Here is a 27,419-nt window from a genome sequence, read left to right on the forward strand (position 1 = left end):
ATACCTTAACCTATTGGCTTCCCTGTTCTGTTTGATGTTTAAGTATTTCAGTAATACGTAAGAGTTGTTAGCTAACCTAACCGATGTTCCTTAATTCCTTTGTGGAAATCACTAAAGCAAAAACCAAAAATTTATCAGGTTGCTCTACAATCATTCTTTGCGGTGGTGGGGATTCATTCACCTTTAGATAATTTCTACCAAACTGTTTAATAAAATATTTTGTGATGCACTTTAGACAAATTTTAGAATGCCAGAATGAGATACACTGTAGCAGAGTGCTGATGGTAACAAGAGTCCTGACTATAGCAGAGTCCTGACCGTAGCAGAGTCCTAACCGTAGCAGAGTCCTGACCGTAGCATAAGCACAAAAGAAAGTTCAAATCACACTGGGAAGTTCAAACTGGGAAGTTCAAAACAGGTTGGCATGCAAAATTTTTGGTGTTGATAAAAGAAAACCACCATGCATGAAGATACTCAAATAATTTTGTGTGTTTTTCAATGTTTGTGAAGTACAAAGTCATGCCCCTGTGAATGCTGACAAAAATCAGTGTCAATTCAACATTACCCGCACTAAAGGTCGACCAAAGCCCTAGTAACAATAACAAATCAATTGTATTTCATAGATATATACATATTAGGGATGTCAACGGATATCCGGATATCCGGATATTCGGTCACGGGTACGAATATTCGGATCTTATTTAAGTATTCGAATATCCGGTGGTAACATACACATTACTGAAATATTTATTTTTATGTTCATAGCATTGTAATTTTTCGTCACGTAAATAGCGTGTCAAAACGTAATACACAGTCGTCATGGTAATGACACATACCCGACAGGTGTGCGAAACATAATTGTCACTTAAGTAGTCCTGTTTGGTCAACAATGCAATTATTGTCAATTAATAAATTATGCGTAATTTAAAAAGAATGTGTTTACAAATCGTCGGCAAATATTGCAGCTTTAAGAAAAGACGTGGAGAGTGCAAAGGTAATAATTAGTGCACGTGCATTTTATGCTCTTGATATGACGCCGCTGCAACAAAATTTGTCGATAAATATCGGCACTGCTCTTTTCATCATACATGTTTGTTTCACGCTTTATGAAAGAGACTAACAACTAGAAACATGTTTCGCTGTATATAACTGGTCAATAGAAGGTTACGCCCTTTTTACTCATAATTTACTCAAATTGTATCGAATTAATTTATTGGATATTGTGAAAATAAAAGCTTGAACAAACTTTTCAATGTCCTAAATCAGTTCTTAATATTATAGACGTAACAACTGATACAAATTGCTAGCAATATGCCTCCGACTACTTCCCACGTTTGAAGTACTTTACACTGCAAATGATCGAAAATCGGCTAAGTGCAACTGTGTGAGACTACCTTGCTTATTCTGGAGGAACTTCTAACCTCTGGAATCATCTCAATGGAAAACATCCATCAATTAACAGTGGAAATACGGCGATACAAAAAGCAAACATCTCTGTCAGCGTTTGTTTCAACACCGAAAAAAGTGTCATCGTCTGAAAGTGAGAAAATAACTCAGTCGATAGCGAATATGGTGTTATGGATTATATGCCACTAAGTGTCGTTGAAGGAGAAGGATTTTTAAGTCTGATGAATACTGTAGTGCCAGTGTATAATGTGCCATCCAGGAATACTATTCGTTCTCGGATTGTTAAACGATATGATAGTGAGAAGGACTTGCTAAAATCATCTCTCGCGAGTGTATCTTCTGTTGCTATAACAACTGACACGTGGACATCCAATGCAACAGAAAGCTACATTACGGTCACAGAGCACCATATCGATAATGAACGGCGCATGAGGAGCAATGTGCTGCTTACTCGTGCCATGCCAGAGAGACATACGGGGGCAAACTTGGCACGAAAACTTCAGGACTGCATTTCTGAATTCGGCCTCGTGGGGAAAGTTGAAACATGTGTACATGATAACGCGAGAAACATGGATTATGCTGGACGCATATGTGATGAGTGGAGCGATCTCGGTTGTTTTGGACATACTTTGCAACTGTGTATAAAACCGGCGCTAGAACTACAGAGTGTTTCAAAAACGGTAGCTAAATGTAGGAAACTTGTCGGCCACTTTAAACATTCAACAACACTTACGGCCGAAATGAGGAAACGCCAAGTTACACTGGGTGCTCCCGAGCACGAGCTTCAACAGGACGTTGTTACCCGATGGAATTCCACCTACAACATGTTACAACGTGTATCTGAGCAAAGACACGTGTTAACGGACATTATGCTGGATACTAGCATCACTAGCAAGAATGATAGTGCGCTTCTGTTGAAGGATCACGAATGGGACATTATCAGTGATCTCTGTGATGTGTTACATATTCTCACGGACGTTACAACGTACATGTGCTCTGATCAGTATGTGTCTTGCTCAGAGATATATCCGATCGTGTTTGGATTAATAAACGGTTGTCTCAAACGCACAAGTGATGATAGTGGACTAATCGCGAAGGTGAAGGACACTATAAGGGGAGAGTTCATCAGGCGTTTTAAGCCTGACTCTGTGGACACTGCTTCAACGGTGCCTATGTTGGCATCACTTCTTGATCCCAAGTATAAACGGCTCGGATTTCTGACACGTGAACAACGCAAGGCAACTCATGAAATGTTGGAAAGTAAAATCGACGAAATGCCGTTACGAATCTCGGGTGAAAGTGATAGTGAACCAAAACCAAAACGGCGCAAACTTGATTTTCTGTGTATAGAATCACCGGAGAAAGACGATAGTAGTGACGAAATTATGTGCTATCTGTCGGAAAAAATATATAAGGACGTCGATACTCTAGAGTGGTGGAAAAATAATGAACACAGATTTCCTAAGATTGCTCTCATTGCAAAAAAGGTTCTAGCTGTGCCCGCAACATCAGTTCCGTCGGAACAAATATTTTCTTCCGCCGGACTTTTGATAAATAAGTTGAGAAACAGACTGTCCAGTGACCTCGTGGATAACATTATTTTTCTGAACAAAAACAAAGTGTCTAAGGACATTACTTCTGTGTAAGTGCAAACACTCGAACTTGTGTGAACATTATAGACTCAGTTACGACTGAATTTGATTAAGTGATTTTGTAATTGGGAAAATTTCAAAAGACATTATACATGTATATCCCAATTATATATCCAATCAATTTGAAAACGTCGTTGCTAAAGACAATCTATTGATATTTGAAGTTTGCATTGTTGTTATAACTTTAGTTGCTAGTTTACAGCGTGAAAATTGTTTTATTCACCATATCTATTATGCTTTTTGTGTAATAAACGAAACAAACTTTCTACGTCGTTTCATTACTGTGTTTGTGTAATCAAAGAAACAAATCCGTCTTTTCATAATGAGTTTGCAATTATATTAAGCCAATTTTTGAAAGAAAATATTCTGGACCCGGCCTCATATAAATAGTTACATATAAATGAAAAACACGATTCGTATCTTTTCAGTTTGCATTATAAAACTAAACCGAAAGTAGAAAAATCTTGTAAGAGTTACCTTTCTTCCATTTCAAAATGGCGACCGCTAATATGTTGCAAGCACGACTGGTACTAGAAAAAACATCATAAGCCCTTATAATAAACACGTTTAGGTCCTCAGAAAAAAAGAGGTTATGTGCATGAACGAATATCCGGATATTCGTTCGGATGGTTGACCGAATATTCGGATACCAGTTTTGGTATTCGTTGACATCCCTAATACATATATTACTTAATTTTGAAATAAAAAATGAGAAAAAGAAGAAGGTAGAAATAGTAAAGGTAAGTTGAAAGGGGTACATGCTTAAAGTATGTAAAAGAATGAAATCGAAAGTTTAAAAAGTAAGTATTATAACAGTTTCTGGATTTCTAAAACTAAATTAATTTAATCTAGAACAGATGACATTGTGGATTTTATTGGAAAACTGTCACTAGCAATGATCTGCAACAGATTTCAATTTAGATTAAATGCTCTAAGAAAAGAATTCCAGTGTTAAAATTGCAGACAAACTATAATTTGCTTCAGTTAAAACTGACCAATTTTATTTGCGCCTGCAGAAAGGTATGCTGAATATTTTTTCTTTTCATGCTAATTCCTTAATACTTCTTTTCATACTAATTTCTTAATATGTCTTTTCATACTAATTCATTTAAACTATTTTTTTTTCATACAAATCTATCTTATCTTAAAAAAAAACACCAGCTAGTTCATTCAAAGTACTCATCTTTCATTACTGAATATAAATTATGTTATAAATATATTCTAGCATAAAACCGTGTTCTTCTCACTTACATGTGTTAACAGAGAGATTCTCCCGCTCACATGCTGTTAAAACATCTTTTTATATATGCACATTTTGTGGCAATGTGTAAACATATTATGGCCCCAAAACAGATAGTACAAAAGGAAATGAAGTCAACATGATGAAACAACGCAGATATTCCTGTGCATTTCATGAAAATTTAATGATGTCACGGGACAATATATCTATTTATTCATTAGTTTTTACATGTTTTATGCTAGAATAGTGTTAGCGCATGTTCATTTTGTGTTATAACATCTTCATAATCCCTCGGGATATGTTGGTGCCCTTGCCCTACCGAGCTGGGGCACCAACCAAATCCCTCGGGATTCTGCAGATGCTATAACACAAAAAAAAATCCATGTCTTATCCCGACTTTATAAATACATCTTGTCTACTGCAATTATTCCTCTAAACTTGTACCAAGTAACTAGTACTGGTATTGACAGAACCAGACTAAGATAGCTGTAACTATTTTGAGCCGCACCATGAGAAAACCAACATAGTGCATTTGCAACCAGCATGGATCCAGACCAGCCTGTGCATCTGCGCAGTCTGGTCAGGATCCATACTGTTCCGTAACGGTTTGTCTAATTGCAATAGGGTATGGAAGTGGACAGTATGGATCCTGACCAGACTGTGCGGATGCGCAGGCTGGTCTTATCCATGCTGGTCACAAATGCACTATGTTGGTTTTCTCATGGTGCGGCTCATTTTAGAAATATATTACCCTACACCAGGAAGGATACAAGAGAGTAAAATTCATCTAGACATGTTAAAAATCTATCAGAAAAATTGTATAGTCTATAAAATGTGCTACAAAGAATGGCTACAGGTTTCCAGATATATTCTGTCTATATAAACTCTGGATATATCTCAATTTGTAACTCACCCTTTCCATTTTTTTCTTTAAAACCAGACATATATATATATTGAATTAAACCAAACAGTATCAGATTATGCAAGCTTTTTTGCCAAGCTTTTATCAAGTGTGAAGCTTGAAAATTTTCTGTTTTGCAGTAGTCAAAACCATGTAAGCAAAATATACTGTAAAAAGGTAACAAAATATAAAAAAAAAAAAAAACAAGTTTTTCTGCCTTTTCTGTTCAAAAATGGGTACATTTTACTGCTTTCCCTTTGTCTTTAAAAAAAGGCACATTTTATTCCCTTTTTTTGTCTTTAAAAAATACTGCCAATCTTGTCTTAAAAAAAGAAAGGAACACTGTACTGCCTGTTCATCTCTCAAGAAAAGTATTTTTTAACTTTGAAAAAAGTTTCTTTCTACTGCTTATAATAAATTGAGCCGCGCTATGAGAAAACCAACATAGTGGGTTTGCGACCAGCATGGATCCAGACCAGCCTGCGAGGATCTGGTCAGGATCCATGCTTTTCAGTAGCAGTTTTTCTAATTCCAATAGGCTTTGAAAGCAAAAAAGCATGGATTCTGACCAGACTGCGTGGATGCACAGGCTGGTCGCAAAGCCGCTATGTTGGTTTTCTCATGGCGCGGCTCAATTATCTGTGAGCACTTTTGTATACACACTGAACAGTAAGATTAACTGCAAGTTTCTCAACATCAGCTTTATCTTCAGCATAACAACTGATACATCACAGAATTAAGAACTTTGAAGCTACAATAAGAAAAAATTGTACTTATAAATTTTAAACATATAAAAATTGCTTACTATTCAAATTATTTTTCATAATTTCTTCAACAATAAAGGTCCTTATTTAGTGTAATATGATCTGTTCCTTTTTATTAACCACTGCATCAAGTATTAAACATAGTAAATGTCACTCTTTTTTTTTCACAATTCGGGAAAAATTCTCAAGAAGATATAGCTTATGACCGGAGACTCATTCCTTTAATGTAAAAGCACATATTTTCGCTGTGACAAAATTTTGCAAATTTGAAATTTTGAGTATGTTCGCATAATTTAATATTCGTGAAATGTAAAAATGGTATCATACTTGAATTTGAGCTATACTTAGTCTAATGGTGAATATTTAAGTGAGGATTAATTTTCTCAATATGTAGGGCCTCGCGAATATAGCGAAAAATTAAACCCTCACGAAAATTTCTGCTTTTACAGTATTTCAATTACAAACTATGTCACTCTTCTTGAAATATTAGAAACAAATACTTCACAAATTCTTAGTCCGAAAAAGTAAAAGATTATAAAATACAGTAAATCATACCTTTTCGCCTGTAGTGTTGAAAAAGTCGTCACTGAAGTTGGAGTAATTCTTTAGCAAATTGGCCTTGAGTCCACGTGGCGGTTCAACAGTCATCTTTGAACCATTCTGTAGGATAAACACCGGGAACTTGGCGCTTGGCATACTGGTCAACCACAGTCGGAAATCTCGATGCACCTAGAATACAACATTCATACACTATATCAAAAGAAGACAAAATCTGCATTTGTTTTATACAACAAAAATCAAAAAATTATTTCTCTTTCACAAAATGTAAAAGCAGAGAAAGTCAGTGTCTGTTCAAGAGATACATAGTTGACAGTGGGATACAGGACTATAACTACCAGGCAGTAACTCCTTTCACAACTTCCTGACATAAAATTTTGAGCTGATATTGGCAATCAAAAGATTTTAAATTATGAAAATCACTATCAAAGTAAGCAAATATCAAATCTGAATGTTCTGTCATCATCAAGTTTGTTCCTGATTAAAACTGGGTAAAGTTTTTCAGCTTTGCACAACTGTTTCTTATGATACATATTTTATTATTAATAGGTAATAACAAGTTCTCAAAATGGCATACAGATAGAATAACATTAATTAATTTACCTTATCAGGATCAATCTGTTCTATCATTCTTTCTAAAGCCGGCATGAAACTTGGCGCCAAGTGACAATTCTGGAAGAACACCCATTTTCCACGCTCCATAGCACTACGCATCATTGCCTCAGCACGAGGTCCCTAAAAAGTTCAAAAGGTTTGAGAAAACAAAAACTTTCAGCTTTTCTAACTTCACCTTCATTAATATACATATATATATATAGACTGAATCAAGTGTTGTGTGCATTTATTGGGAAAACCTTGGTCATTTAAATTCTAAGATGGTGAACTAAATATTCCTAAAAATACTACTACATAAGAAACATTCTGTTATGAAAATAAAAATTATCAGAAAATGATAAGCTATTTCTATCAAAGAAAAATGGCTGCAAACACCTTTACAATTGGCTGATATGCAAATTTCATAAAGTTTGAACTATATGGCCAAACAAAAGAGTATTTTCAGTATTGTATTGTACCTGTCCCTGGCCGAGTGAGATGGCACTAAGTTTCTTGCCAAATCTCATCTCTTCCGCAAACTTGTAGAGATCAGCAGCTGGGTCAGTACCTGTCGACAGGACGAAAATCAATGGTGTGGTTGGCGAGGAATCTTTGAATACCAAGTGTAAATCTGCAGTCTGAAATTAAAGATAGTATTGATGGTAAGATGGAGGTATTTCGTTTTATACATAAATTTTACATTTTATCACGATGATTAAAGGTTCTTTCTTATAAGCAATAAAGAGAACTGTTACAAGTGTTTCAGGATGTTTGGTCTGTAAATTATCTATAATTCTTGAGGTATGTTAAATCTCTGTCTGGAACAGTAATCTTAATATACTTTTTGAGGTCCAATAAATGTCTGTCTGGAAAAGTGATGTTTACATATCCAAGGTTCTAGAACAGGGCTGTTAACATACCTGAGGTTCAATAAATCTCTGTCCGAGACTTTCAGCAACATAGTCCTGCATGGCTTCAGTGATCTTGTCTGTTCTCAAACATTTAAGTACAATCATCTTCTGGAAGGAATCTAGGTCTGTATTCCAGTTGCCTGGCAACGGCTCTCTGTAATCATAAAATATATTTATATACTAACTGCGAAATTACTGTTTAGATTATGTAAGTTTGATTAAATTTAGCAACATTATGGTAATGTTTAATGTTTCTAAATTAGTTAATCTTTTTCCTAGGTAATTCTTTTATAACAAACATGCATACCACACTAACATCTTCTTTCTTGAAGGGAGGGGTTAAGTAAGACTAAAAATTAAAAATCAATAATGTCCACAGAAACACAACTAACCTGTGAGGTTCTGGACTGTCAAATATTTTCTTAAAGCCATCTAGATGGTTCTTGAAGTCCTCTGGAAAGTTTGCAAACTTTGGAAGAACAGCTGATGTAAGGATATCATTCCAGGACCTTGATGATACCCAGTCTGGGGACGGGTTCTCTATGTTCTTTGGTTTGACTGTGCCTCCAGCCAGGAAGAAACGCCACTCATCCTGAAATAGTATAAATGCAAGATTGATGATAAAGCGTTTTATAGGCATTACAAATAGAATTGGCATCAGCAAAAAAAAGTGCAATACCAGTTTATTTTACAAATGAATATGACTGTTCTGCAAACAAAATCAAATTCTTGTGGCTTGACTTGAATAAAGTTTGTCCGCACCAAGTTGATTAAACATATTACAGAAAAGGCGACCATGAAATAAAAGTCTGAAATTTATTTTATGGACTAAAACTAGAATTACATAATGGTTTGAACTATAAATGAGCCGTACCATGTGAAAACCAACATAGTGCATTTGCGACCAGCCTGCACATCTGCGCAGTCTGGTCAGGATCCATACTGTTTGCTTTCAAACCCTACTGCAATTAGAAAAACTGTTAGCAAACGGTATGGATCCTGACCAGACTGCCCAGATGCGCAGGCTGGTCTGGATCCATGCTGGTCACAAATGCACGATGTTGCAGCTCAAATGATATTTACTGTTCTACATACCATGTCAATAAGGTTGTTGTACTGTTTGATACGTGTACTAAGAAGGAAAGCAAACAGAAGCTTGTGTTTCTCAAACAACGATCTACACACGTTACTATAGAGACTGAATGTGAAGTATTTGTTGATATTCTCCACTCTCTGAGCAAGGTTATCTGAAAAATACACAATCTCTACTTATAACTGATTCCTAAGTTATGTAAAAATTTGTATAAGTAACCCATTTAGTTGTATGAATTCAAGAAATCAAAATTATTCTGGATAAAAATATGCCTTAAGTTACTGATTTCTAACATTATCAAATATTTCTCTAGGTTTTCACATATATCATTGTTTTCCTTACAAATATTTTCCAAAATTTTTATTTACTTGAAAAGAGACAACTGTCCTTAACCCTTAGCCTACTAAATTTCTATGATGGAATGGTCCATCATTCAATTTTGGCAATACCATTTATCATTTGAAGGGGTGTTTTTACTGAAAATTTACTAAATGAATAGCGAACAGTGCAGACCATGATCAGACTGCATGGACGTGCAGGCTGATCTTGGTCTACACAGGTCACAAAGGCAGAATCACTTGCCGCCAGCAGACTAAAGGTTAAAACGACAAGAGTAATGATAATATTCTAGGTTTCCCATGCATGTGTTAACATGCAAACTCTATTTTCATACATATCAAACTGTGCTTCTGCTACAAACATGTGCTTAAATACAGCAATGATGCACATTCAGAAAATAGAAAACTTGTTCAGCAATAAATCTTCTTTAAGCTTATTTTACAAGAATAATGTGACATCCACCGTCCAGAAAAAGCAATACATGCACCATTAATGTGAAGCAATTTCAGATGAAAAATTGCGAGGGAAGTGTGTCACAAATGATATTTTTCTGACACCGTACTTCTTATTGGCAAATTCTATCCCATGTCAACACTAGACACAATTAAACAAAATAGTTTCATTTCTTTAGTTTTGTAAAAGTATGTAGTTTTATGCCAATAAAATCTGTAAGAAGATCCTTTGGAAGCGTACAGTGCAACCAACAATGGTGAAGTCTTCTCTGCTATTGCCTTCTCCTCCCAACAAAATACATACACTCTTTAAGTTATCTATATAGTTACATGAAGATAGATAGAACTATGCTCTACATAGAATACTGAAATACTAGCTGATATCCATTTTTAGGGCGGAAATACATTACATCCATCTTTTTTTTTTCACAAGTCTAATATTGAAGAATTTTAAGCAATGAATTACAAAAGAAAAAAGGTAATGTCTTTACGTCTAGGCTTTGCAACAAAAAAAAAAAATAGAGAAAAAAGCACATACTAGACATCTTATATATGAATACTTAAATCTGAATCGGAAAATTCAGGTTGTTTAGAAGAATATAATATATACTTGTTGTCTGGCAATCATCTATTTTGGAAGTGACATTAGAAATCAACCTGAAGTTTTGACTTGCAGCCCATCAAACTTTTATTGAGCTACAGAACAGTAAATGGCACAAAACACAACGTATGGACGAGCAATTTACATTAGAAGTCATTTAATAATAAACAATTTTTGCTCTTTGCAGGGCACTGTTTTTCATTGCATGATCATAATAATCATTCTCGCATACCAGAGGTCTACGGTAACCATGGTTCCCCGAATGATTCCTCTCGGGATTTTGATGAACTTCTGATGCATGAGAATGGATAATAAACAGTGAACATTTCACCATATCTTAGATTTTCCAGCTTTGATGGTGAAGGAAGACCCCAGGTGGCCCTCCGTGCATTATTTCATCACGAGCGGGCACCTGGGTAGAACCACCGACCTTCCGTAAGCCAGCTGGATGGCTTCCTCACATGAAGAAAGTCAAGTAAAAAGGTGCATAATTTGGAGAAAGTGCAAGCAAGTTTACAATGCAGGATAAGAGAAAGAAAAGTTTTGCATATGTGTGTATATATGTATATATGTGCGCATACATTTACTTAATATGTCCTTACCTTTTTCACCTGTAAGATAGACAATAATTATAAAATTGTACATATGGTTATAATGAAATAAAGGAAACCACTGAAGATCATTAGAAGGGACTTTCTTTCAGATTAGATCAAAGTATTCTGCTTTCTTGAGCAAGTATTTACACACAAAGGATTATATTAGCTTCAAACAGTTAGTCTTTTATTAGTAAGAAATTCTTTGTAAATGTTGATATTTTACAGGTAAAATACTTCCAGTAAAAGTTTTCGAACAAAATTCATTGGAACAAAATTCATAAAGTTATAGAAACTAGAAATAGCAGACTGCCAGTATGCAATGACACATGCTGTCTGTTAACAGAATGATATCAACATTTACGTAATTAAAACTTGCTACGGGAAACATTTTGGTTCTAACTCTCCTCATCTTGTTGTTGTTGTTATAAATATTAGACACCAAAAGTTTAGTTTTTGCTGGGTTTTGTTTTAGAAATTTAAAATTAGACAACTATCTCACCTGCCCTTTCAGCATTACTGATTCCACCAAGGAAGATATTGACGAACCACTCGAGGGAGTACTGGTACATAGGATCAATGTTTGCCATGTCGGCAACACAGAAGAACAAGATCTGTGTGTTCACAGCTACAGGGATATACTGCATTCTTGTTATATCAATATCCTTCTCTGTCTGTTCTGCTACCAACACTTTAGCCTGGAAATATTCATATGTGTGGTTGGTTATTTTGTTTACATTCTAACAACAAGGGGGCCATGATGGCCCTATATCGCTCACCTGTTATCATTGCACTTCCAAAGGACAGGCACAACAAAGGGAAGAAATTTAACCAAAAAGAAAAAAATTCTTACAAGGTACAGATATGTCAAAATACACCTAAAAATTGGAGGTACCATCCATGTTGTACCACAGAAAAGTGGTCTCGGTTTTTCCCTACGGCCAATAATAAAAAAGTTACTAAATATAAGCTATTTATAGTAACGTAAAAGGGAAGTAATAAAAAAAAAAATTATTGTAAGTGAACAAAAGATCTGCCAAATAAATCTGTTGACATAAATGAAATTTCAGATCAGTATCTTCATCAGTTACAGAGATATACCCATTTTAATTTGAAATAAAGGGAGGTAATTTGACATAAAATCAGTCCATAGTTATCTACCCTGATTGGCTCAGTCCAACTAATGACAATAATGAAATTTCAAATAAGTCCTATAAGTACTTACTGATATAAATCCATTTTGATTACAATCAGGGGAGGTAATCAGATATAAAATAACTCTGAACCTATGCTTGGATCTGATTTGTCATGGAATCCAAGAATTATTGTTGTTGAAGTTATTTTGGAAGTTTGTATCAAATAAAACCATAAATGAAGTCTCTATATGGCTGCAAAAGCCAAAATAGCCAATTTTGGACCTTTAAGGGGCCATAACTCTGGAACCCATGAAGAAATCTGGCCAGTTCAAGAAAAGAACCAAGATCTTGTGGTGATACAAGTTGTGTGCAAATTTGGTTAAAATCGAATCATAAATGAAGCTGCTATTGTGCCCCTTTCAGGGGCCATAACTTTGGAACCCATTATGGGATCTGGCTGGTTCAACTAAGGAATCAAGATCTTATGGTGACACAAGTTTTATGCAAGTTTGATTAAATTCAAATCAAAAATGAAGCTGCTATTGTGCAGACAAGGTCAAAATAGGTTATTCTGGCCCTTTCAGGAGCCATAACTCTGGAACCCATAATGGAATCTCGCCAGTTCAAGAAAGGAACCAAGATCTTCTGCTGATACAAGTTGTATGCCAGTTTGGTTAAAATCAAATCATAAATGAAGCTGCTATTGTGCAGACAAGGTCAAAATAGCTAATTCTGGCCCTTTCAGGGGCCATAACTCTGGAACCCATAATGGAATCTGGCCAGTTCAAGAAAGGAACCAAGATCTTATGGTGATACAAGTTGTGTGCCAGTTTGGTTAAAATCAAATTATGAATAAAGCTGCTACTGTGCAGACAAGGTCAAAATAGCTAATTTTGGCCCTTTCAGGGGCCATAACTCTGGAACCCATAATGGGATCTCGCCAATTCAAGAAAGGAACCGAGATCTTATGGTGATACAAGTTGTGTGCTAGTTTGGTAAAAATCAAATCATAAATAAAGCTGCTACTGTGCAGACAAGGTCAAAATAGCTAATTTTGGCCCTTTCAGGGGCCATAACTCTGGAACCCATTATGGGATCTGGCCAGTTCAAGAAAGGAACCGAGATCTTATGGTGTTACAAGTTGTGTGCAAGTTTGGTTAAAATAAAATCATAAACGAAACCACTATTGTGCAGACACGAAATTGTTGACGCACGGACGGACGGACTGACGACGGACGAAGGGTGATCACAAAAGCTCACCTTGTCACTATGTGACAGGTGAGCTAAAAACTACATAGGCTTCCAAAATCTACGAACACTTTTAAATTATTGATCTCCAGTTGATCACACAGTATAAATGAGCTGTTGAAATTGGGCAAAAAAATGCTAAACAGGATAATTTGTCAGATACATGCACAAAAACTGGTTTATTTTGTGGAATTAATTTAATTTTAAACTGTATTTCACTTCTTACAGAATCATTAATATTCATAGCCACTAATTTTCGTGGCTTTTGTGGACCTTTCAAACAAAACCACAAAATTAAATCATAACAACTAAATAAATTTCCTACACACATCATGTCTGAAGTTTCAAATTTACAAATTCATGTCCCCAAGAAATAACTATTTTTGCTGAAGCCTCAAAATTTCAGGCCAGCCAACAAATAATTTCATAGTTTCATCTACAACATCTCCTGGATACTGTAATCTGATTTCTGCATTATCTTACAACATCCTCACTTTAACCTTTAGCCTGCTGGCAGCAAGTCATTCTGCCTTTGCGACCAGTGCCGACAAAGATGAGCTTGCACATCCTTGTAGGCTGATCTTGGTCTGCACATTTCGCTGTTCAGTCAGTAAATTTTCCGTGAACACCCCTTTGAATAATAAATGGTACTGCCTAAACTGAATGATAGACCAGTCCATTTTAGAAATTGAGCAGGGTAAAGGTTAATCAGATGGAGTATGTATACCATATTTGAATATGGAATCATTACAGTGACTTTTTTAAAGAACAAAAATTTAAAGCACAATGGAACTTTGAAGGATATAGCACTGAATGTTACATACAGAAATTTCCATTGACTTGATCTTGGAAGCCTCAAGAGTGTGGATGAGATCTATATCATCTACAGGACTGCCCTCGGACGTACTCAGTCTATACAAGATCTTGTTCTCAATCTCCTTCAACTCCTGCTTCATCTTTGCATTGCTGACAATCAGCTGGTTCTTGGCCTCTTCAAGATCAGGTCTTTCCTCAGCAACAACAATACCCAACATCTGGTCCTCTAGACCACTGAAATATTGAAGAAAAATATGCTTACTGTGAAATTATTCCAGTTTTTGGGGGGGTGGGGGGGGGGGGGGCGTGAAATTACTGACCAAAACTGGTATTTTGTAGGGATATGAATTTAAGGATTTCAACATTGAAAGACACAATGAATGGAATTTTATTCTTTCACTGAGATTTAATTTCAGGAAATGACACAACACTGATACATGAAAATTAGTCCGCCCTCCCCAAATATTATTGATTTTACATTATTAAAAGAGAAGACTTGATTCAATGTTAAAAATTCATAAAGCCAGAATTACATCTTTTATAATCTACTTCATGAAAAATAAGTAAGTGAAGTCTGTCAGACCTAGGTAAACCCTTAAATCAAAGTAAAGATAAATGAAGGCAAAGTATTCTCTAAACAAATTTATAAAATATTTCTGTATCCACTGAAAACGCCACGTAATAGCTAGGTAAGTGTACTCTCTAAATGAAACTTTATAAAATATTATGAAAAAGTGTGTTAAAACTGAAAGGGAGACCTACTAACTAAAAGACAAACTTCAGCAAACTGTTACCTTGGAGACAGAGTAAAGTTGACAATGGAGACTTTAGTGGAGACCTCCGGAGTGTAATGTGGGTTAGGTAACTTGGTAGTGATGTAGAACTTAAAATCATCGTGGTATGGAATTACAGCATCACCAAGCTTGATCACTGTGCTACCCTGCTGTTTGAATGTCTGTAAAAAAAAAAAAACAAGTTAAAAATAAGTTAAGTATGAAATGTTTAGTTATAACTAAACTGAACTTTTTCACATCCAAAGTTTATTTAATTATGTAAACATGCTCAATGACTGCTTCTCTGACTTCTAAGCAGTACTGTTCTTTGGTAAGTGCTTGAAAAGACGGTGCTCAAAGTCCATCGCTGACGTGATTTGAACCCTTGACGTCAAGGTCAGATGTCTAATGTTCTTTCAGAATATAGAGCCTTTAGCATTCCTATCACCTTTATTGTAATTTAACATTGATGTAACAAGTTAAAATTAAGTCATACCTGTCTAAGAAGAATAGGTTCTAGAGCAGGATCCAGTTCTGTCTGTATGTTCTCCAGTAGACATGGTTTGCCAAATCTTACAGCATTCTCCAAACTACGTAAGAAATCCTTGTCTGATAATTTGATCACATCCAGACCATTGTCTTTTTCCTGTAGAATAGTTGAATGAATGAATATAGGAATGAATGAATGAATGAATGAATGAATGAGTGAATGAATGAATGAATGAGATAATGAGTGAATGAATGATATTAATTATTTTTACTGATTCACAATGACAGGTTTATCGTTCTATGTTAAACTTGATCTCTTTAACTTTAGGTAGTTTTCTTTGGAATGAAAATGTAATGGTTTTTTTTTTAAAACAGATCCATTTTGTTTAAGCTATTTTCCTTTGCACAAAAGTTATTTTCCTTTGAATATAAATGTTCTGACACCAATTTTACAAAAACCTGTTATGTCTAAACAAATTTCTTAAACAATTTTGTTTTAAGTACATACCATACTTTTCACCCATCTATTTGCTTGTCCCTGTGGATCTATAAAGAGTGGCCATCTTCTGGAGAACTGTACGATTACACCATTCTCAACAGACAAGTTGTCCTTTGGTAGACCATATATCTGCCAGCTTCGTACCTTGACGGGGTCACTCAGGGTAGCTATAAGGGTTGGCTCATCTGTGCGTGGTACTTTGTTACTGTCTAATGCTGCCACCCATTCTTCCTGCATACTGTGCCTATACTTGCCCTAGAAAATAATTATGGATATGTGTATTACAAAGGGAATTTTTGAAGATCAACAGTTATGGAAATCGGGTGAATTTAGATAACGAAATCCCATGCAAGTTTGAGACTTTTTTTTCAAAAACATGTTTCAACAAAGTTTTTGGAGCTATTTCAAACTTAAGATGAGATTTTATTATTACCACAGAGCAATTTTTCCCCCCTCACAATTCTGACCATTTTATATTGTTACAACATCTTCCACTGAACAGATTATATTAATGATGACACATAACTAATGATGTTATGAAGTGTATCCACAGACATGCATGGCTGATTCTTATAAAAGACAAGTGGTGTGAGACAGGATTATAGCTACATGTTGCTTATACATTAATTATGTTTATTAATCCATTCACGAGTAGATGGATATACACATCATGTTTAACAAACAGCAAACATTTTTGGTCAAAAATAGAAACCTTTCTAGTCCGAAAACCTCTCTAATCCGAACTTCTTTTCTGGTCCAAGCATGTTCGGATTAGAGAGACTCCACTGTATTTCTTATGATCCCAATATACTTACAGTGAATGTTCCAAGATATGCAACATATCCCGAGGACACCAGCACATCACCTACAAAGTTGTTAATGACCGATTCAAGCTTTTCAACCGACACCTTCCATCTCTCCTTCTCATCAGCTAATCCACCAATAAGCTACAATAGAGTATAGTGGTTTGTCGGAGACAGCAACAGGATTGACAGAAAATTCAGTAAAATGTCAATAAATCTCTAGCAAACTACTTAAAATTAATGTTCAGCTGCTTAAATTTTGAAGACTGCAAATGCAACAAAAACCAACAGACTGAAAGAGCCATGGTTTAATAGAACTTCTTAAAAGTTCAATAACACCTAAAAATCTCAAATAAAATCATTGAAAAAACGTATTTATAAGAAAATTCCTTTACTTTACCTGTAAATTCAAGTAGCTTTCACTTGCGAACAACAGGACTTAACTTCCACTTGTGGCTATGTCTATTATTGTATAATATAAACTACATACTGATATTTTGAAAAAAAATAATCAAAAATATCGGTGTTTACGGCGTTTTTGTTTTTTTTTCTCAAAAGGTATGTCCATTAGGTAAGGTACGCACCTTGTCAGCTCTTACAAGACGTCCTTCACACTCTGAACACTTTTGTTCCAATTCATCCTTTTTCCTCACACAGTCATCATACTTGGCTTGAAGTGTTGCAATACCTTCCTCAACTTCTGCCAGTCTTGCTTTAGCTGCAGCTAGAATACGCTGTGTCTCGGCCAGCTCTTCAGAAGCGACACGGAGGCGTTCACGCTTAGGTGCTACACCTTTTGCAACAAAGTGATATTTGTGCATAGCCCCTGTCCACATGCAGATAGATGTACAAGCTTTTGAGACCTGGAATTGAAACAAGAACAGTAAGTAGAGGCCTGTACTGGTTATTCCCAGGAAAGACGGCTTTGCGTGTATCGGTGCTATATACCGGGCACGTTAAAGAACCAGACTGTCTATTCGAAAAGAGCTAGGCTAAGTTAGCCGGACACGTCTGTATCTGAAAAGTTCTCTCTGTCTGTTCTGGGGGCTTTATCTCACTCTGTACCTCTCAGATTGCTCTGTGTCTGTACTAGTAGAGGATGATTTCGCACCTTGTGTGGCTGCAGTTGTTATATGTGAAGTGCCTTTGAACGTGTCTATCATGAAAAGGGTTCTAAATTACAAAAAAAAAAACACAACCCATAACCTATGTGGAGAGGCTTTAATTACAAAACAACCACTCTCCCTGACATATATAACCTTGCTACAAATGTTGAATTTTACAGAAACAACATGGGCACTTACCTTGGCTATAGCAGCAGGGGTAAAGGCTTCATCATCTATGTAGGGCTGAATAAGTTTGATCACTGAGTCTGGAATATTGTCCTTGTCAAACTTGAACAGACTCTCGAGGAACTTGCCAGGGTCTGACAACAGGGCTTTACCTGGTTCCCAGTAATCATCTATCTTCTGTCCAGGCTATAAAAATACACAATACACTCTAAACATATGACATCATTTCTAGCTTGTTCAGAGTACAAATCCTATCAAAAGGTCTAGATTTTACAGTATTCAGAACATGTATTCATGTACCTCGAACCAGTAACATTGTGCATTAAAAATTTAGCTCATTTACAACCTTAATCAAAAGTCACAAATAAAAACCCCAAAACTATTAGAGCATACACAAATAAAGAAATAAAAAATGGTTAACCAGTTAAACGAAATGTTACTGAAAATGTTTCTGCAAGCCTGCAAGACCAACACACTAAAAGCAACTTTTATGTAACATTTAAGATATAAACCAAACCTTATCTCCTGCCACTCTCTTTGGTTTAATCCCCTTCATGATACAAACAGCTTCAATGACCATCTTCACACCATCTGGTGGTCTCTGCATAGCTCGTACCTCCACTACATCATTCTTGTTCAGTGACTTCAAACTGGCTACAGCAGCGTCCTATAATCCACAATCGTGAAAATCAGTGCTTACTTATCAAACAAATTTATCAATTTCATGTTTTAAGACTTAGCTAGTAAAAAGAATTTGTATTTCTGTCAGAATCTACCAGTAATTTATATTAAGCAGCTTACAAACAATTGAGCTAAAAGAAATTATTTTTTCATGAAACTATCACAAGGGATATCTGCCTTTTTCGAGGAATAAGAAAAAACTCATGTCCCTCAAAAGAATTACTTGTCAGATGGTCTTGTAATTAAAGCTAGAAAAGAAGATCATAATGATTAATGTGCTTCAACTTAGTGAAAGCTGAATTACTCTGTAGACCAGTCTCAGAATACAGCCATCTCATTGGTCAATTTCAAATTTGTGTTCACAAACAACCAATCAGATGTTGTAGTTTTGAGACTGGCCTCAAAGTTCAGTTTTTTAACCTTGTGCCAAAACTAATGTTGGAAGGCAGAGATACAGTTGAAATTCCTGCAAAGGGTATAATTGCCCCATATAATTCTCCACATAATTTGACCAACACCTTTCTCAATATATTGTTCTCAGATTGCATGAATGGTTTTAAGAAAGAAATCTTACGAGAGCAGGTAAAGCTTCATTCAGATCTCTCTGAGCATCATCAGCAATTGCTTGTGTTTCTTGAGCTTTGATAGTGGCGGCAGCTTCTTCAGTCTGCACAACCGACTTTGTCTCCTCAGCCACTATTGTATCCTTGGAGATCTTCTCCATTGTACTGATTGATTCTTTCACAGCTTCCTCCAACAGTGGTTTCATGGTCGCCAACTCTTCCTGGAGTTTGTCCACTTCTTCTGCGGTTGTCAACAACTGAATTAAACCAAAAAGACATTTTATTTAAAGAAGAAACAATATAATGATTCACTCCAGAAATAATGTTTCGTTAAAAACCTTTAAGGGTGTAATAAGAAGAAAAACAACGTATACTACAAATGTTTGAAATTTACGTGTGAAAATATTTCTAAAGAAGTCAATCAGTTTGACAGTAAAAGTTCCATTCTGTTAAATTTATTTTCCTATTAAACCAGTCAGAAAAACATTTCTTTTTTACAACAACTTTTGAACAAGTTCTGTAAAATCTGACATCCAAAAGGGAAACAATCAGATAACATTGTGGCAATAACTGCCCTATTTGCTGTCTTTAGTGTCTTTACCCCAATTATAAAATTTACACTACCGGTAGTCTTATTTTTGTTGTTGGCTTTTATGTAACATGGCAAAATCACAGATTATATTGTGCTGATAAGCTCATGTGTTCAAGTGTGTAGCCATAGAGATGATAGTTGTTTCAGCTTTTGATGGTTGAGGAAGACACCAGATACACCTTTTGAGCTGGCACATGTGTAGAACCATCAACTGTCTGTAAGCCAGCTGGGTGACTTCCTCAAACAAGAGAATTTTACATCCCAAAGCAATTTATTCATACAGCACATTATAAACAATAGTATATTGACTTTTAAAAGCCACATACATCCAGCCTGTCAGAATATCATATTTTGAAAATATATTAGCCGCACCATGAGAAAACGAACATAGTGGCTTTGCGACCAGCATGGATCCAGACCAGTCTGCGCATCTGCACAGTCTGGTCAGAATCCATGCAGTTCACTTTCAAAGCCTATTACGATTAGAGAAACTGTTAGCAATTAGCATGGATCCTGACCAGACTGCGCAGGCTGGTCTGGATCCATGCTGGCCGCAAAGCCATTTTGTTGGTTATATCATGGCACGGCTCATATATGTCTACGAAGTATTGAGTCAATTACTGGTCTCATTCAAGTTGTTCCAGATCACATTTACTTCTACTCACCTTTTCGAGACCTGTCTTCAGTCTATTTTTAGATGTGTTGAGCTCCATCTTCTTCATCCCAACAAGTTTTGAGAAGATTCCCAGCAGCTCTAGATAACTTGTTGGTGTCACATAATTATGTCGTGACATCTCAGCCAAATACTTGATTGAGTTTGTTGCCACTGACTGATGAATGACTTGACACAGTGTCACCTAAAATAAACAACAAAGTTGTTTTTCATCTCAATATATATCCTTTTTTCAATTAGTAAATTCACACTTGATATGAAAAGGAACCTGTTTTTCAACCTGATATCAAGTCTGAAACATATTTAGTAAAAAACACTTGCATTAAGTATCATGTTTAAGCTGGAAATTTCGTTATCTCGAAATGAAATGCTTGGTCCATTGGATTTTAAGATACCGAGTGTCAACTATATTTAGGTTCAAATTGTTCTTACCAGACCATCCATGACTTCATCTGTGGTATCCAACTCTGGGATATCTTGAAGGAATTTCAAGGCTACAGACTTCAGAGCATCAGCTGGCCATTCACTAAACCAGTCTATAGTACAACAGTTGACAAGAGCAGGGAACTGACGCAGTCTGGCACGGAATATCTCTCCCAGTGGACTGCAGAAACATAAGATCTATTGAAGTCAATACAAACATAAAATTTAAATTTAAATTAAAAATGTTTTCCTATCTGAACCTACTAATTAACATTTACATCCTGTGATGGTAATACCTCGAAGATTTTTTTCAAAAATCAAGACAAATTAATATAAACATTCAATAACAGCATTGTTGAGGAGAATCAGAATTTATCTTGTGATACTTCTGGCAATTTAATGCATTTAAAACGTGCATTAAGCAATATTTTTACTAAAGTACAGTAAATTTATTAAGATCGTTAAGAAAAGTTGGACTGAAAAACATCATCATTAATTGGTGCAAAATATTTGTCTTTCGACATTTATTCATGAAATAACATCATCAGGTCCTTTCCCATGTGACTCAGCTCAATTTACCTCATTGTGATCACTGTATGTAGGTTGCTGCGTACACGTTTTGTGTACATGGAGAACAAGTTGGTCTTTGTGGGTATGAGCCCGGCATCCAGACAGATCGGCTTCATAGCAGTGTAGATCTGATCCTGCTCATCAAAACCGTAGATGTTTGGAACGTCACCGGCATTCAAAATGTTGTTCAGATCTTCTAGGAAAGATTCACTTTTGATCTACAATGATGAAATAGTAATAACCTTTACAGTTCTTACACATACTCAATTTTGAAAAGTACAGGAGCTTAATTACAATGGAAATACAAACCTGAAAACTATCTTTGTCAAACCGGAGACAGAACTGTTATATTCTTAATATAGTGAAACACTTCTCACTCAAGCATCCGTGACTCAATCATCATGGCTAACACCAGTATCTTAATATGTGATCTCTGGACATTCTCATATTTTCATTTTCTGGAACCATGTATAACTGAAGCAATTTGCTCATCATGTGATTTCAAGCAATCAACTAAATTCAACAAACCTGTGTGTCACTGAATAAGAATACAGTTGGATTATTTTCCAGTCCAGCTTTCATCATAACTTTTCTCAAATCTTCACGCCATTCATTGTTACCATAGTTCTTGGCCAGTTCTATCTGGAAGCACTCATAGTCTGCCCTGTATGAAAAAAAATGCATTTTTTGTTATAGAAAGACAAAGAACTGTCTAATCATTCTATTTTTGAGGAATAGAATTTCCTAGGTTTCATCAAAATGTTTATTTCTCTGGTTTATGACTTTGGGGGTTACAGCTTTTAAAGATACAATGAATGGGAATTTCACTGTTCCTTGAAATTTAATTTTTCTTGGATTTATGGAACCACAGAAGTCCCCTAGGAACATGAATGAATTCACAGTTTCATATAGATACATGCAGTACCTGTGGCTGAACAAGGAAGCTTTTTTTAAAATCATTTATCAATACTGCATGTTGTATAGTTCTTGCATACCAATTGTTTAACATGGTATGTCTAGATCATGCCAAAAAATTTGTTAATGAGATAGTGTTTTTCGAAATTAACCGTCTAAAGGATGTTGTCAAAAGCACAGAATCAATATCATAAACAACACTGGTCATTTCTATAGGACTGAAATCCCTGGTGTCACAAACACTTAAGATATTGCAGGGATTCCCCCCCCATCCCCCACCATTAACTTGCACCCAAACTTTGAATTCTAACTTTAAAAATTTTCAACATTTATCACATTTTCAATATTTTTCACTTTCTGCTTGAAAATCACCAGGGCAAATTTCTACTTCTCAAGTTTTCACAGTTGACTGAAATTCTAGACACAGGATTCTGCCAACATTCAATATGCAATAATACTTACATGTGAGCAGCAAGTCTGGTCAAGCTCTGACGTCCTGATCCACCCATACCAAGTAAGAGAGCGTTACCAAGGGGCTGTCTGATAACACGACTGATACGGGAAACGTGTTTGAGAGCGTCCATAAACAGCACAAGGTTCATCTGTGCCGTGTTGATTTGGTTGTAATCATCCAGCATATCCTCACAAGTCTTTTGTAACTAGTGAACATATTAATGTAAATATATCAATAATGAATGTAAAATATCTAGAAAACAATCTATAAAAGTGAGGCTGAGATACTGTATTAGCATTGTGCTGAGTACTTGTTAGGTTAAATTTTGATTTCAAAAGAATCTTGGGTATCAAAATCCAGAACATTACAATTTCAACATTATTCTGAAGAAAAAGTTGTTTTGGCTTAAATCAAGAAATTCCATGCTAACAAAATCAAATGTATATCACAGTATAGCAAGTATTTCATGCATGTAAACCTGCAACAGCAATAAAAATTTGTCATATAAAGAGCCATTTTACTGACAAGAAGATTCTCAAAGTTCCCGTTATAGCCAAATGTGAAAAACATGCCCCACCCCCTGGATACCATTTGTTTTAATATTACAGAATGATCTGAAGAACTGGTTGCATGTCATCAAAGGACCATCTGTATGATATTATTTTAAAATCAGGCCAGCGGTTCCAGACGACTTTTTCATATAGCCCTATGGAGAAAACTTACCTCGCCTTCTGACAGAAATGTTAAACACATCAACATTTTCAATACTTACTTTTAGATGATCAGTAACTTCACAATAGATTTTGTTCTCCACATTGGCAGACAGCAAGTCAGCATAGAGAATGGGCTCAAGATTGATCACTTCTTCTATCTTTGCTTCAAAGTCAGACTTCATCTTCTCTTTCAACAGGTCATCGAACCAGTTGCGGTCTTCATCACTGACAAGTCGATCCTGGAACACTCTGCATGATTCATGGTACCACAGTCTCAACAGCGAGGCAACACCCTGATGAATATAAACCATAAAGTCAAAGTGATCACACTCTTGTTTTGTTTGTTTTTTTCATTGGGTTTAATGGCATACTGACACAATTATAGGTCTTATGGCAACTTCCAAGCTTTTGACGGAGGAGGAAGATCCAAGGTGCCCATCCATGCATTATTTCATCACAGGAGAACATCTTGATAGAACCACCGACCTTCTGTAAGTTAGACGGATGTGATCACACTCTTGTGAAAGAACAAGAAGATATATATGTGTCACACATGGTCTTTAGGTCTTCACGCATATGCTGTATGCAAGACACCTACTTGATAAAAATCTTCATTCTTTTTTTCACTTTTGACCTTTGATATTTTTTTTTAATGTAGGATAGAACAAATATGATCTGATATCTTAAGACTTCCACTTGGATTTTTGGGTCTCTTAGAATCTAAAAGTTATACACTGACAGCCGAAAATGCAAGTTTTTTTTTTTATTTATGCAAACAGGGAAAACAACTAGCAAAAAAAAGACAAATAGTAAATATCACAAAATTAAGCTCTACCTGAAAGTATATTGAAAATGTCCATATTGCCTGCAGAAATACATCTGACAAACTCTAAGATGTCTACTAACTATTATATATTGGCTGTTACAACAGAAATGTCAAAAATACACAGCCATGTTAGTTATCTTTAAGAAAAGGGAGTTCTTAGGAACAAGTTGCTATAGTGATACATACATCAATTTTGCCTGGTTCTGCCATGAGTATTCCCTGGAACACCTTGGACAGATCTCTCAAGTTGAAGGTGTAGTGCGACTTGGCTGGGGTTGGCAGTAACTGTGTACTGATCGTGTTGTATACATGGATGGTCATCTCTGTCAGTTTATCACAGTGGCCAGATATTCCTGCATTCTGGGCTGTAATAGTAAAATAACATTACATTAAAATTTGACTGCTCATCTCAATATATACCTAAAACTACATTCTGACTATTAACACTGCAGCAAATTAGATCATTCGCTGAAAGCAATTACTACCCCAAAATAAAAATAAAGCTCTGTTACAAGAAAGCCATGACCTTTGACATCCAACTGTGTCCTTGACCTCGGATTTATGGACAATCGTTGTCTGTTCTGCATGTCATCTTAATAAGGTAAACAACAGATGCTAATTGTATGAAAATTCCTCCAGAAATTTATAAGAGATATGAAGCAGACAAGAAATATAGTTTCTTAGTAATGCCTTTACAAATGAAAGACTGACAGATGTACACGACTCTAATATAAACCATATATACTTTGTATCTGGGGGTATAATAACCATTCCTTCAGTCTGTGGTTTGTATTCTTGGGTTTGAAACAACAATTACAGTAAAGACATATCAGTTTTACATCTGAAGAAACCCCTGACACCTTCTAAAAGCGTTTCTTTTTTTACTCCAAGGGCAGGTTAAAGGCTCATTTATTTAATACTAAAATCAAAAGGTAGATCCCTCTGAAAGCTAATTGTGTATTATTGATTTTTAGCACAGCCTTTTACTATATGTATAACGTAAGGAATAAAAAGGCCTTTAGGATACATTAAAATGTTTCAAATTATATGATTCTATTCTGTAAAATTTAAAAAGTTTTACCATCTGTTCATTTTTGGTCATTTATATTCTACCAAATTTCATGTAAGGACGTCATCTGAATCTTTTTTTCATGAAAACTTACATATCCAAGATTTAAGGATGCATCCAAAGATATTCTTCAAACTGCTGTCCTCCATTTCTGTGAAAGTCAGGAAGTTAAAGTGACGCAGCAGACGGGCAGTTGTTGGGTTACGTCCTCCACCTGGCGGACCCATGGCACAAACAAAGTTCACATCAACAAGACGGCGGAACTCACCTACAAAAAGACGTTAATTTACCTTACACAAAAGATAAAACATATATAAAGATTAAGGCAAGTGAATTGTCACCGATACATTTCAACATCAAGGTGAAATCAACTTCTATTTTCTATCATTAAATGACTTGTAATGTAGAAAAAACTGTTTTGTTGTAACTATTTTCATTTTGGTGCAGTCATCAAGTTTATCTAAAAGCAAATTAATTCATCACCAAGAGCCTTTATCAAAATACTGCAAACAGTGAGAAACTTAAGTTTTTTTTTATTAAATATTTGAACAATATTATCATGTGCAGTAGATGGTTTGCTGTTAATGAGATACAGAATACTGTGATATCATCAATATTCATGGGTGACTAATTTTCATAGATTTTGTGGTTATATCAATCCTGGAAATTTCATCCTAACGAACATCTGAACTTTCCATTTTCCATCTTCAAAACTTGAAATCTACGCATTGATATCCCTACGAAATTGCCGTTTTGATAAAAACCACAAAATTCTATGCCCATGAAAAAAAAAAATGGTTCCAAGGATTAGGCACTCAAGGAAATCCAGATCAGCCGAGATTGAAACTCTAGTCTGATATGGCTTTTCAGGACAGTGTTTATTCCGTTTCCAGTTACCAGGAAGCCATGTTACGATTTTTATCTTGCTGACTACCTTTTATTACAGTATCTGCTGAAGTTTAACAGCACAACAAAACTAATACCTGATAGCTACTAACCAAATATGGAATTACTAACTCCAATATGGAATGTATCAGATAACATGTGATGTCTTTAGACCAATAGAAATGCCTTTTATCTGAACAAGGCATCACTAAATTATGTCAACTGGAAATGAAAAAGTATTAATGCATATAAGAAAAGGCTTTAAACTAAGTTACAGTTCCAAAGAACTGAGCAAGGCAGAGGAAGATATGAAGCTTACCGATAGCCTTTCTGTCATACCATCCCTTAAAGTCCATGAACTGTCTGACAAGTTCTATTGGGGGTTGGGCACCATACGTCTCTAGTGCAGGCATGTTCAAATCATCAACGAAAAACACAAAGTACTTTCCTAGAGGTGGTCCAAACACTCCCTTACGTCTGTAAGTAAATTCAAAATCGAACCATGTTTAACATACCTTATTACAGCAATAAAAATTTAAAATGGTAATACATGACAGTGATTACTTTGTTTGTTAATGGTTTATAGCACCAATTTCACCAATATTTCAGTCACGCAACAGTGGGCAGTTAACCGAACCAATTTTCCTAGGTTCTGTACCAGTACTAACCTGTTCTCCACATGTAACTGCCAACTTCCCAACATGAATAGGAGATGGAGGATGAATGATTTCAGACACAATGTCTTTTATCGATCATTAAAAAGAAAAATGCCTTGCCTGGTGATGGAACTCAGGACCCCATGATCTATAGACCTGCACTTTCCCTACTGAGCTAAGCGGGTGGACTGACAGCAAATACCATATAACGGGTTATTTTTACTGCTGTAAAAGTTTA

The 27,419-nt window shown here is 35.6% G+C and overlaps 1 protein-coding gene across 13 annotated transcripts in view; it reads right to left on the minus strand.

Moving 5' to 3' along the window:
• LOC123551157 (dynein axonemal heavy chain 1-like) overlaps positions 1 to 27,419 on the minus strand; it is a 107,572-nt gene that overhangs the window by 26,988 nt on the left and 53,165 nt on the right. For 11 of the 13 annotated variants that reach the window (XM_053540681.1, XM_053540671.1, XM_053540683.1 and 8 more), the window contains 25 exons: positions 26,845 to 27,002; positions 25,735 to 25,908; positions 24,758 to 24,936; positions 23,805 to 24,038; positions 23,041 to 23,237; positions 22,192 to 22,327; positions 21,673 to 21,881; positions 21,103 to 21,274; positions 20,663 to 20,854; positions 19,417 to 19,662; positions 18,679 to 18,828; positions 18,174 to 18,347; positions 17,454 to 17,732; positions 16,882 to 17,013; positions 16,076 to 16,321; positions 15,575 to 15,724; positions 15,100 to 15,260; positions 14,314 to 14,539; positions 11,608 to 11,803; positions 9,123 to 9,274; positions 8,420 to 8,619; positions 8,037 to 8,181; positions 7,596 to 7,754; positions 7,126 to 7,257; positions 6,520 to 6,693 (listed from right to left, as the gene is read on the minus strand). In XM_053540681.1, coding sequence (XP_053396656.1) covers positions 6,520 to 6,693; positions 7,126 to 7,257; positions 7,596 to 7,754; positions 8,037 to 8,181; positions 8,420 to 8,619; positions 9,123 to 9,274; positions 11,608 to 11,803; positions 14,314 to 14,539; positions 15,100 to 15,260; positions 15,575 to 15,724; positions 16,076 to 16,321; positions 16,882 to 17,013; positions 17,454 to 17,732; positions 18,174 to 18,347; positions 18,679 to 18,828; positions 19,417 to 19,662; positions 20,663 to 20,854; positions 21,103 to 21,274; positions 21,673 to 21,881; positions 22,192 to 22,327; positions 23,041 to 23,237; positions 23,805 to 24,038; positions 24,758 to 24,936; positions 25,735 to 25,908; positions 26,845 to 27,002 — 4,573 coding nt within the window. Of the gene's footprint in view, positions 1 to 565; positions 590 to 5,212; positions 5,228 to 6,519; positions 6,694 to 7,125; positions 7,258 to 7,595; positions 7,755 to 8,036; positions 8,182 to 8,419; positions 8,620 to 9,122; positions 9,275 to 11,607; positions 11,804 to 14,313; positions 14,540 to 15,099; positions 15,261 to 15,574; positions 15,725 to 16,075; positions 16,322 to 16,881; positions 17,014 to 17,453; positions 17,733 to 18,173; positions 18,348 to 18,678; positions 18,829 to 19,416; positions 19,663 to 20,662; positions 20,855 to 21,102; positions 21,275 to 21,672; positions 21,882 to 22,191; positions 22,328 to 23,040; positions 23,238 to 23,804; positions 24,039 to 24,757; positions 24,937 to 25,734; positions 25,909 to 26,844; positions 27,003 to 27,419 lie in introns of all 13 variants that reach the window. The other 2 variants (XM_053540676.1, XM_053540677.1) reach the window with 2 other exon arrangements.

Source organism: Mercenaria mercenaria, chromosome 4, assembly GCF_021730395.1.
Source record: "Mercenaria mercenaria strain notata chromosome 4, MADL_Memer_1, whole genome shotgun sequence".
In the NCBI taxonomy this organism is placed as follows: domain Eukaryota; kingdom Metazoa; phylum Mollusca; class Bivalvia; order Venerida; family Veneridae; genus Mercenaria; species Mercenaria mercenaria.